This window comes from Salminus brasiliensis, chromosome 5 (assembly GCF_030463535.1).
Source record: "Salminus brasiliensis chromosome 5, fSalBra1.hap2, whole genome shotgun sequence".
NCBI classification, from domain to species: Eukaryota; Metazoa; Chordata; class Actinopteri; order Characiformes; family Bryconidae; genus Salminus; species Salminus brasiliensis.
The window spans coordinates 8,988,215-9,001,166 of record NC_132882.1 but is presented as its reverse complement, the minus strand read 5'-3'; the positions used below and the strand labels follow the sequence as shown (position 1 = coordinate 9,001,166).

General features: G+C 38.7%; 1 protein-coding gene across 2 annotated transcripts; it reads left to right on the top strand.

Annotated features, from left to right (window-relative positions):
• The first annotated feature begins 2,578 nt into the window (after positions 1-2,578).
• On the top strand, positions 2,579-11,362 carry eci2 (enoyl-CoA delta isomerase 2). Of its 2 annotated transcripts, none has more exons than XM_072679350.1 (10): positions 2,579-2,692; positions 4,081-4,225; positions 4,567-4,665; positions 5,173-5,355; positions 5,923-5,992; positions 6,082-6,184; positions 6,266-6,386; positions 7,856-7,945; positions 8,118-8,261; positions 9,258-11,362. In XM_072679350.1, exons 1-10 carry the CDS (start codon positions 2,637-2,639, stop codon positions 9,411-9,413), a joined length of 1,167 nt encoding a protein of 388 aa, XP_072535451.1. In that variant the 5' UTR covers positions 2,579-2,636; the 3' UTR covers positions 9,414-11,362. The 2 variants fall into 2 exon arrangements, with proteins under 2 accessions (XP_072535451.1, XP_072535450.1); XM_072679349.1 differs by having other exon boundaries at positions 4,060-4,225.
• The last annotated feature ends 1,590 nt before the right edge of the window (positions 11,363-12,952 follow it).

Sequence of the window (12,952 nt, the reverse complement as noted above, 5' to 3'; positions counted from 1 at the left end):
TTTTTTAATCACAGTAGGCCATACCAGTTACTAGCTAAAAGCTATTCATGAAACATTTAAGCTAGATATGCAAACATTTCTGATAATTAAAAAAATGATGGCTCAAACACATTTCTTTTCACCAATCTTAACAAATGTTAAAGTTAAGTGATGTCATCAGTACATCAGTACAGATTTTTTAGTGTGGTTTTATTTTATTTATATAGATTTTTGTGTAGTTGTAGTTGTTTTATGTAATATGTAATATATAATATACTTATGCAATTTAATATATCTCAAGTAATTAAAATAATATTTCATAGTTGCATTATTGCAATTTAAATGTTAAATGGCCTCTAAATAAGGTACTGCAAGGGAACACTTTTTCTATATATATTCTATTCTATTCTATATATATATAATTCTCTCTATATATATATAATTCTATAATCTATTCTATATAATATATCTATTATAAATAAATAAATATCTTTATATATCTATAACCGATCCCCTAAAAAGCCTATGGCCCACTGGTTGGCCGAAAGTGCTATTGCAAACATCTATTACTAAAGAATAGCCTCACCAGTTTGTACAAAAGTCCCTGTAGTTACAGAATAATACACCTTAGTGTGTAATAAGCCTTGGACTGTTAAGGGGTTAAAAACAAATATTGACAAATTGGTGGTTCAGGTAGTAAATATTAGTAAATTCTAGTTAATAAGGTTTCTTTGTTGTTGTTTATATTTTGTTGGATTCATAAGGGATTCGGACGTTTAAGGGTTTTTTTGTCCCAGATTTTGTTTCTGGTATGCACGCCCCGTAAAGAAGTCTTAGAGCAGTGCACGTGAGGAGGGACTCATCTAGTGGTCAACAATGCTGGACCACAAGCCAAGACAAGCCCATGCCAGAGAAAAGATTTACATACTGGGAAAATTCTGATGTAAATGAACTGAAACAAACAATAAAGATCTGAAACCAGTGCTCACATAGGCCAAATCCTCAGCACATGGTGCACATCCTGAACGTAGCTAATGCTGCATGTGATGTTTATTTTCAGACGCAGGACTGTGTGAAAGTCACAGAGCAAACTCCCTTTATTTCATTTCCAGTCAAAACAGCTAGCTGTGAGAAGTACAGGATACTCATTTTTCAGCGAGTATTTCTGAGCAGATTAGATGAGAGATAATCCACGTTCCCGCAGAAGGAGAAGGTCAGGGTTAGGGAAAATTGGGACCCCAAACAACCAGACATGACTATAACTATGGGCAGTTTAGGTTCTACTCATAGAGACCTTTATTATTCAATGCTACCAATACCGCACAGTGTGTAAAGTTGTGTAGAATATGTTTTAAACTACAGAGATGTGGATCAGTGCCGTGAGGAAAGGCAGCAGCAGCACACTGCCATAGATGATGATCTGTAGAAGATGCTAAAGCTCCTTATCCTTAGTATCCGATACACCTTACCTCCATATTTGTCTCTGATGCCTGTGTCTGATGTGCTGGAAGATATGACTGATAAGTATGTCTCTGATTATTCTTCAATTATTTATTTATATACAAACAAATGTAAATAAAAATTGTATCAATGCAGTACACCAGAACAGCCACAAGAGGGCACGGCAAATTAAGGCCCTTTAGCAGGCCCTTTAGCAGGCCCTTTAGCAGGCCTTTGCTCGACTGTTCTTCTCATGTCTACTTTCACAGCTTGAGTTTCATTAAATTTGTTTTTATGTTGTTTATGTTCTTCCTTCCTCCATCCCTCCTCTAGTGGTCTACAGTCTCTGTTCTCTGATCTGAGAGGTGGAGAGGGATAAACTCCACACTGTGAACAAGGTCACATAACTCCTCCCTCAATGTGTGACACTATGGTTCATCTGTAATAGTACTGTAATTTATTTTATTGTGTGTGCCAAAACTTCAGTTCATATATATATATATATGATTGGTGTAGTTTGATTTATATATGTATATATGATTGGTGTAGTTATATATATATATATATATATATATATATATATATATATATATATATATATGTATATATATGATTGGTGTAGTTTGATTTATATATGTATATATGATTGGTGTAGTTATATATATATATATATATATATATATATATATATATGATTGGTGTAGTTTGATTTATGTATGTATATATGATTGGTGTAGTTATATATATATATATATATATATATATATATATATATATATATATATATATGATTGGTGTAGTTTGATTTATATATGTATATATGATTGGTGTAGTTTGATTTATGTTTATTTTTTGTGTTACTGTATTTGAGATTTCTATGCACTGACATACGACTAATAGCACTAAAGCACAACAGGACGATTTCGAACAAGATTTCAATAAAAAATAAAAAGAAATAATAATTAGGGATAATTAAAATACCTGAGTAAAAACCGGGACATGCATCAACACAGCAGAGGCGGAATCAACTGCAGTGAGGGGAGCACTAAAATGCGACATTCTGATTGGCCGATAAAGCAGAAGTGGGCGGGATGTGTATGACTGACAGCCGAAGCAAGTGTTTTGATTGGCGGATCGGTTCAGTTCGTGGGCGGGTCGGTTCACTAGGCAGGCAGGAGGGCTCCTGAAAGCACGGTTGAGCTTCCTACTGTGTACTTATGGCTTCAGGCGTTATAAAGGCTCTTTCGCCGTGGCGGTTCGTCAGATTCACCAGGTAAGCGGACTGAAAAAGTGTCTGTTTTTGAGGGATATTTTGAGGGCAGGCTGAGTTGTAGCCTCCTGCAGTTTGGGGCGGTGTGAGGGTGCACTGCTGGCCCGCTGGCGCTTCGCTGTTCCACGTGAAGTTGACGGAGCGACAGGGCTGACAGCACTGAGCAGCCTGTACTTCACCAGCAGTGGGTGGATAACACTGCTAATGAGAGAAGTCCTGCAGAAATAATACAGATAATTAGTTAATTAGCACTAGTTAGTAAGACGTTAGCTGGCTGGCTAGCCTTAACCCACCCCCTCACTTCCCAAACTGGAGGTTACCTTGCTCCACTACACCCTAGTCAGGTCATCAGCTGGAGATCAAGCCTTTTACTGGAGACAACGTCTTTACAATATGCTGTGTATGTGGGCCTTCCTCCAGAAGAAGGAGAGATGGCTAGATAGCTGAGCTCTGATCTGACTGATCAACAACACTGTAGGTACAGATAGCTAGCCTAGCAGCTAGTGCCAGCAGCCAGCAGCCAGCCAGCCAGCCAGCCAGCCAGCCAGCCAGCCAGCCAGCAGCCAGCCAGCCAGCCAGCCAGCCAGCCAGCCAGCAGCCAGCAGCCAGCCAGCCAGCCAGCAGCCAGCCAGCCAGCCAGCCAGCCAGCCAGCCAGCCAGCCAGCCAGCCAGCCAGGCAGCCAGCAGCCAGCCAGCCATTCATTTACGTTAGTGCTGCTCATAATAATGATGGATTATTAATTATCATGAACAGACAGCTGATCAGAAGCAGTACCCAGCCTAATTTGTCTGTTTTTTTCTGTTTGTCAGCTTCAGATATGAATATTTTTAGCCCTACTGTCAGATGTGACTAGGAGACATAGCTTTGACCTTTACCCCAGTTATCTGTAGAGTTCACTCAACTGGGTTTCCATTGATCATCCAACACTTCATACATGTTAGTTTATTATTTTCATAATAAATAAACAGTTTAATGTATGTCTGTAGGTCAGCTGCATATGTAGCCTTTTTCCTTTAATGGTTCTTTGAGGGCATCGATCAATGACCCCTGTGTAGCACCTTGTTTTTTTGTGGGTTTGTGTTTTGTTTTTAGAGTGTATTGTTAATAAGCCCCTGTTATACCATTTATTTATTTATTTATTTATTTATTTATTAAGAAACTGTGAATGAGCAGCTGTCCCAATATTTTTGGCCATATTATAATGTATGTGTGAAGAGCCTTTTAAGAGTTTAAGGAAGTCATTTTATTAAATAAGCATGTTACTTTAGATTTTCTTATTTATTTATTTAAAACATTTTTGTTTGTTATTTCACATTAAAATGTACATGTTTCTGATGGCTATGTTATGGCTATTCTGATGGCTATGTAGCACACTATGTCCTCATTTTAGGATCCCTGCTGTTCAGCTGCACACCACTGGGACACTAATGGGGGCGTCAGTGGAGGACTTTAACCGTGCCAAGGATCAACTTGGCACATTAAAGACAGATCCAGGCAACGAGGTCAAACTGAAGATCTATGCCCTTTTTAAACAGGTGAGACCAGACAGTAAACTAACTATTGGCATATCAGTGATGAGGAGAGTCACTGAGAAACTGCTGGACCGGATATTAGAGGGAAGAGCAGATGCATCGTTCTGATCATGTGATGTTACTTTTACTGTACCTTTAAGTTTAGTAAATTTTAAAGTTTAGTAGTTTTTCAAGAAGAAATGGCAGATCTGTATCAGCTAATCATCCGCTGGTACAATATGCTACACTGTGTGTGTGCAAACCTGATCTGATGATAACAGCCAAATAATATTTATGATCTGATCACCTGTTACCATCTGACCCCCTCATCTACCCCCCTCCCCTTTTTCTTTGGATGTGAGCAGGCCACACAGGGACAATGTAACACTCCAAAACCAGGAATGATGGACTTTGTGAATAAAGCCAAGTGGGAGGCCTGGAAGTCTTTGGGGTCTGTGTCACAGGTGGGCTGCTGATTAAACACACAGATGTACCATTGCTTTCTGTGAGAATCTCCAAGCTCCCAAAACAGGCAGTTTTCTTCACAGAAGGATCATTAATGAATGTTCAGTTGTTCCTAAACATCTCGACAGGGTGAATTAAGTGTGTTAAATTTCATTCGTATAAACAGTGCAGGTCTGCAGAAACTGTGTTAGAATAACGCAATAAGCTGGTAGAGGCATTGCATTATGATCCATACTGTCATATTTAGTGACAGTCATGTAAAAATAATAAACTACAATCATAGCCATACATGACTTGTTTGTTGTTATTATTATTATTAAGTAGTATTAATAATTATAATTATTATAATAATAATTATAAAATACGAACAAAGCCAATGAATTCTGTAAATACAAAACGGTTGTAAGATCTGGTATTTTACAGTGGCTTTAAACATAAATATCAGGTTTAGAAATATGCTTTTACTTACCTGCCTGCTCAATCCTCTTCATTCTTGATCCCATTAGGAGGAGGCCAGGCAGAAGTATGTGGACCTGATCTCGTCTCTGGTGGCTGCTGAAGGCCCTGCTGTAGCAGCGTCACCCACAGGAAGTGCAAAAGCCTTTGAGTCCTTGATCTTCACCACTGAGGATGGCATCACCACTATCCGACTTAACAGACCACAGAAGAAAAATGCCATCACTGTAAAGGTACAGGACGGATTAGGGATGCACCTTGACATTGGACTGGTATCGGCTTAAAGTACTTTTCAGAGAGGTGTTTAAATTGGACTGATTATTGTACTTTATAAGAGCAGAATGTTATGTATAATAATAATAATAATAATAATAATAATAATAACATGCATAAGAATGTACAGTATATCATGCATGTTTCTGATCATATGCAGTACATGCAAAATCTGCAATGGCTCAGAATTATTGTTGCACTCCTACTGAAGAGTCTTGTCACATCTGAGCTGTAACTTTAGAACTATAACAGGGTTCCCATGTTTTCTGGACAATCTGCAAATTCCAACAAGATTTGCATTTAGTAATAGGTTTTGAATAATACATCCAGTAAATATGTACATCTGTGTGTGTGAAACTAGTTGATATTGAGGGGATTTGGGGGATATTGAGGAAATATTGTGGGAGCCCTACACAAGTGTTGAACTCCAGCATTGCTGGTTTTCATAACTGCTCATGTTGCATTTCCTTTTTTAAGGTCTTGGAGCTTAAAGTATTTTTTCCTCTCTTTTGGTAACCACTTACTAGATGTATGAAGAACTGATTGAGGCTCTGGATCTTGCTGGAAAAGACAAGTCTGTCCTTACAGTTCTCACAGGTAAATTAAGCTGGTGTAAAATAATTGCTAAATTGTTGACACCATGCATGAAGCATTTCAGTCACTTAGTTTTTATCATATCTCCATAGGCAGTGGTGACTACTACTGCAGCGGCAATGACCTGAACAACTTCACCAACGTCCCAGAGGGTGGTGCTGAAAAGATGGCCAAAGATTCTGGGGATTTACTCAGGTAAAAATCTGATTTTGTTTTCTGATTGTTTCTAAACTTGTGGGAATACAAAGCTGATATGTGTCAAACTCATATTTGCAGGAGGTTTGTGGCCGCATACATTGACTTTCCTAAACCTCTGATTGCTGTTGTAAATGGACCAGCTGTGGGAATCTCGGTCACTGTACTTGGACTGTTTGATGCTGTCTATGCCACAGAACGTGTAAGCTGCACCAGTACTCCGACAGCTACCATGACACCACTTTATTCTCTGAGCACAGGCTGTTCTGTGAATGTTTTAAATGAATACAGTATATACAGTATGTTGTAGTTGGCTGGTCCGCTCCAGTACTATTACAGTGGTCAGCTAGTTGTTTCTGGCTTGTAGAGCTTTTATCTTTATTAACAGTAACATAATGTACATGAGATCATTCTAACAGATCACTGGGCCTCATTTACCAACCATTACCAAGAATTATTTTTCCTAAAACCCACTTGCACAGTTTTAACGAAGACTCTGACATTCATCAATGTTTTCTTTAGAATTTGGTCCATTTATGACGACAATGGGATTTGTCATTATAAAGGCCAGAACACACCGACCAAATATACTCAGAAAACCCCAAACCTTCATATGTTTGCAGTTGTTACCGTTCGTGGCCCACCGGTCCAGCACCACCGAACGCAACAGCAGACCTTCATTATAAGAAAAATGAGGAATGATGACTTGCATGTTTTAAGCTCTATTTAGACAGGATATACAGTATATGGGTCCTTGGGGAATTCTCTGTTTTATGGGCTCTGTTGATCCGGACGGGAATAAGCTCACAATGTCTGTTTTTCCTCCGTCATCCTCTGAGAAAATTACCTGCTGTTACCTGCAGGTTTTCACTAAACTCAGGCAGTGATCATCTGATCATTTTAGACCTGTCCGGATTCACATAGAGGAGGGTGGGGGTGTTTGCCTGCTGCACGTCATATTTAGTCTCTGAGCTCACGTATCGGAGCTCCTCCGAAAATCTGAATTAAAAACTGAAAGGAAAACTGGAAGATTGAGACAAGCATCTTCTTCTCACGGTTTGTATCAGAGCAGCACCGCCTGCTTTTTAAAAAGATTAACTACACCTCATACATGTTGGCAAAAGACCAATAATAGGACTGCATTTCCCAAGGGGAGGGTTTGAAGTGGGCAATAAATAAGTCCTCTCCGTCCAAAAAGATTTTGAAAAAAATAGTGAAATAAGTGATCTGGTTGCTATGGTAATATGGAAAGCGCAAACGGCATTGAAGTGGGTGTGGAAACGTCTGCACAAAGTTATGGCCAACTGCCCAATCATCATCATCAAACATGAAGAAACACTAATTCATATGTCTAATTCAACCAAACATTTCCAGACAAACACGAGCAAACACATACAGCTGTGGCACACTAACCCAACTTTTGTGTTTGTGTGGGTTCGTTCGGTCGGAGTGCCCTGGCCTTGAGTCCAGAGCTGTGAACAACTCTGCATTTTAAAATTACATCATTAATCTGACGCAGACTTTTGGTCAGGTCTTAAGAAGATATTAATACATGAGGCCCATTGATTGATTATACAGTGTTAATGACATTAGGAATGTAGAGTAAAGCTCCCTGCCTTCAGTGCTTTGCTCTGCTGTGGTTTGAGTCTTTGTCTTGTGCTGGACCTTTAGGCCACATTTCACACCCCCTTCACCCAGCTGGGACAGAGTCCAGAGGGCTGTTCCTCCTATACCTTCCCTAAAATCATGAGTCCCGCAAAGGTACACACACTCGATCTCTCTACTTTATGGTATTGATGTTTATTTTGTATTATTCTGAATCATTATGGCTGTCAGTAGTAATAAAAACAGTCTATTCATTTAAGTCGTCATTGTGTAAAAGTTGTACCTTGATTCCACAGCAACACTCTCTCTGCACTGTTTTTCTGTCCAGGCCAATGAGGTGCTATTATTCAATAAGAAGTTGACCGCCACACAGGCATATAAACTAGGACTGGTGACTGAAGTCTTTCCTGACAACACCTTTCAGTCAGAGATCTGGACCAGGCTTAAGGCTTATGCCAAGCTGCCCCCAAATGTAAGTGTATCTAACATGCATTTCTGTTCTGAGTCTGTGTAGGTTATGGCCAAATAAGCTCATTCCCCCATATGCGTTTAAGAAAGCCATGGTTTGGGGGCGCTGGGGGGCTTACTGATTGCTAGCATTTCAAATGTGCCTTGAACAGTCCTGCTGGCCTGCAAGCTGACTTATCTAAGCCTTGATTGCCAGCTGCCAGCTGCAGCATGGCAGAACTGGTCTAATTTCTTCTTTGTGTTCCTTTCAGACACAGGTTTTTTTTTTTTTCATGGTCAACACTTGTGTCAGTAGCTCAGCAGTTAGGCAGCAGTTAGGTGGAGCTGGAGCCGAACTGGTTATGCAAAGGCTAGCTCAGCGAGTGGCTACAGATCCAACAAACGTTACTCACCATGCGCTCTTTAGTCACCAGACGCCCAAATGATCACCTAGATGTTTAGTGAGCTGTCAGCCAGACTTGAATTAGTTCTGTGGTGAGCATGCTGACTAACCTAATGCTAACCAGCTTCTCTCTCCTAACTCAAAGCAGTATAACGTTTATTATGGTCAGATTGATTGATTAGTTTAAAAATGCTCAGTGTTCACTTTTTCACCATGTGAGCAAACTGAACGTTGTTTTTGGTCATTTTGTCATTTTAAAACAAGGCAGGATGAGATTGTACAGAACCCAGCCCACCCTGTATTACCGTATAGCGCAGTATTATTTTGAGCCGGTATTACGGTATGAAAAAGTAATAATAAATAATATCTTCTAACATTCAGCCTGTAACTGGTCTGTTTTGGTAAATGCACTTGAGATGCTGAAAATGCTTAAAATGCTTCTTGTCATGAAGCGTGACACTGGTCTTAGTAATGTATGTAGGTGTCAGTCATCAGTAATCAGATCAGTGATGAGGGCTCTCCCACAAAGCAGAATTTCTTGCTTAGTCAGCTGACTTTAACCTTGGCATGAACTCAGATTTTGTAAAAATGATTGCTCTTTCTTTTCTGCTCCCTCAGTCTCTAGCCCTGTCCAAGCAGCTGATTCGAGGAATAGAAAAGGAAAAGCTCCACGCTGTGAACGTCGCTGAGGTGGAGAGGCTAACCGAGCGCTGGACCTCCGATGAGTGCATGCAAGCCATCGTAAACTTCTTCCAGGCCAAGTCCAAACTGTAAAGAAGGAACTTCTGCTGGAAGGTCACGTGATTTCCACCATCACTTGATGCTCTTCCAAATAAAAGCAATAAGTAAATTATAGCTAAAATCTAAAGTCAGTAAAGTAAGGTGATGCATAGATCGGTGCAAAAGGGGTACTAGGAAATATAGTTTAATAGTGAAAGTAAAATTGCTGCTGCTCAGCTAGGAAGATTTTTCTTCAATTTTTAAGATGAGGGAGGGGGAAGTTTGAAGAATTTAAAGGAGACCACATAAACAAATCTGCCTTTTCCCTACTAGTTCACATATCCATTGCTTGTCATTGAATGTACTATGTGAGGAAATAATGAAATGTGAAGTCTCTGCCCTTTTGGCAAACTACCATTTCATAAAATAAATGGGTTTTGCTCATTTCTACATCACAGCTAGCAAGCATCCCATCCACAACTCCAACTAACCCACCCACTCAGACGTCTCTAATGGACTGGACATTGTAGAACAGATCAGAATGGCATATATCACACATTAGACATGTGTCTGTGACTGATGTTGGACTCTCTTTTGCTGACATTAAAGCAGAATTATGCGAGAATTCATGCTTTGAGGGTGTGGAAGTTGAAGAATCTTCCTCATAACTACTAATGAACACACATGCAAGCTTGGCTACATCCCCACATTTGTAAAATGTCCTGTTGACAACATTTTGATCGAAACCACAGTGCTGACACTGTCGAACATGCGCACACACATCACATACATCAGAAATATAGCTAATGCTTGCTAGCTTAAACCTACAACTGCTACCGTCCACAGGTATCCTGATTTTCTCCACGTCTCCAACAGCATTTCTGCTGTCCAAATTTCTCCGTCCACAAAAAACTGCCAAGACGTCAGTAAAACGCTTGTGTGATCATGCCAGCCCAGCAGAGGGTGCTAACATCTCACAAAGTTTGACTTCAGATTAATCAAGGAAGCAGTGTACCATCCAAAAGAGGCCTAGGTACAGCATAAAGAGGCCAGTTGCCACCAGTTTAAAGTAATATAACACAAAAATAAATCACCTACTCTAGATTTAAAGGTTTGTTGCAAGCTTCAACTGTCTGCAGTTAATCTGGGGATTAAAAATGGCAAAATTCACAACTGTGAAAGCCTGAAGCATAACATAACAGTCAAATCCCTTTACTGGACTAGTGGAAACTGGCATAATCTTGGCAGGGCTAATTATGGTTTGCAAAGCAAATTGCAATGTTTCAGTATATGCTATGTAATAAGATGCTTGGCTGGTTCATGCTCAGGATTTGGTGCAAACAAGCTTATAAAGTCTTCACTGCTCTCTTAAATAAATCAGGCAACTATAATAAATCTGGAATAAAAGGTAAAAGAGGTCTCTTTTAAATCTTCTACTGTAATGCTGATTTCAGAGTTGTAGAAGTGTTATTTACTAGTTTATGGACTGTGAGTGTGCTCAGAACTGTTTTTGTTGTCCATCATGAATAATGGTGTGATCTCACCATACTTTATGTACAGGGTACACATGGTCTGGACTTTCATCATAGGATCTGACAATAGGTTCTTATCCTGCTATCAGCAGGATCAGCAGCAAGTGTTTGTTTTTTTTTTAGCCCAGTTAGAAATTCAGGTTTGGATATTTGCTTGTCTTTATTTGTTATTTGCAGTGTTAGTATTTTACAGTAGAGTTTCTCATAAAAAGGATTTTGTTCATGTCACTGCCATGTTTTTGTTTTTCTCCATAGGATTCTAAAATGATCAGTGCCTTACTTATTGTCTGCCTGGGTAGCCACAAGTGTACGATAACATTAACTTAATCTAGTCCTTCTGTAAACAACATTTCTACTGTTTCAACATGCTATAATCATTACAACACAACTGATGTCTAATGTTGTTTGGTTTGATATGCGTTAACGTCTTTATACAACAATAAACAACAATTTTAATGTTGCTACACATCATGGCTGAAAGCGTCTCCAGTACTTCTAAAATACTAAAATACTGATGTAGACCAGTTTTGCTAATGTTCTAAAGTGGTGAATTATTTTAATTACTACAGTAGTAAAAAAAAAGTAATACAATGTTGATGTTGGAGAAGCAAGATTATTATTCTTATACGTATTAAAGGTATTATTAAAAAACATCATGCAGAAAAGTGACACAAATCCTGCACCTAACAACTGCGGGTAAACACAAGGCCCAGCCCATCCCCTTCCTCTGTACTCTACTCACCCACTACCTTGCAAGCTCTATTGAGTATGTGCATCCTTTCCTGTGTTATTGTGTCCATTTATGATCTGATCAACAACGCTTTCACCTGTCGTACAGCTTTAACTACACAAAACTGACAGGATCCTATATATATATATATATATATATATATATATATATATATATATATATATATATATATATATATATATATATATATAAACAAACAATTGTATTGCTTATTATTATTATTATTTAAAATGATCAATAAATAATGGTGCAAAATAATATTTATTGCATAAAAATTAACACATTTCTTTACAGAGAGCACACTTCTGCAATTCTTTAAAACAGTAACTGTTCATTGTAGAGAAGCACATGCCAAAAGAATATGATTCTAGAGCAGATAAACATAAACATATTGGCACCATGTCTAATGCCAGGTGTGGGCTAGAGGGGTATAAAGCCTTCCAGCATTGAGCTGTGGAGCAGTGGAACTGTGTTTTCTTTGGAATGATAGATGGTGCTCTGTCCAATACTTTTGAGATGAGTTGGGAAGTTGAGGATAAGGTGGGGTTTTGATCATCCAACATCTTGACCTCACTAACAATCTCGTTGCTGAATGCAATCAAATCCTAACAGCAACGCTTAAAAAAAATAGTAGAAACTAGTAGAAAGCTTTCTTTCCTGGAAAGACAGATACTTTCCCTTATATTAATAATTGCTAATTGTCTAGTTGCTTTTGAGACTATGTAAAAGAACAATGGCTGTCAGTTGTAAAACAGTCAGTTAAACAAAGGCTGAATCTGAGCTAAAATGATCTCTTCACTTGCAAAGCTCCTGCCAACACCTTAGCAGGATTAAGATACAGGATACAGTATGTAAATGAGTTTAGAGGAGTGTGCATTAAAATGCAGCTGAGTTTAAGAAACCATGTGACTCTGCATTGCATCAAATTGCAAGTAACAAGTCCCAAGTCAATAAAAGCAAATCCTGACATCAAATCCAAAGTCCTAGTCAAGTTACCAAATATAATGCAATTTCCATATCTCAATTTAACACCAACAAATTCACTTTATCTCAACTAATGTTTAATGAAAATTAGCCATAAATCTTAACACATAATTTTTTCAAAATATATATTTTTCATGAACTTTTTTTATGTTGTTCAGTGCAGTTCTTTTTTATTCACTACAGCACAGTCTTTATAGTTGAAAAGAATTATCTTTGGCAGCATGTTTATAGCCTTCTCAAACTTCCAAAATGTCCCGTGCCTGGCTGCAGAATACCCCTCGTCTTGCTAGGTTACGGATAAACAAAGCTGAGCAGCTCAGCTCCAC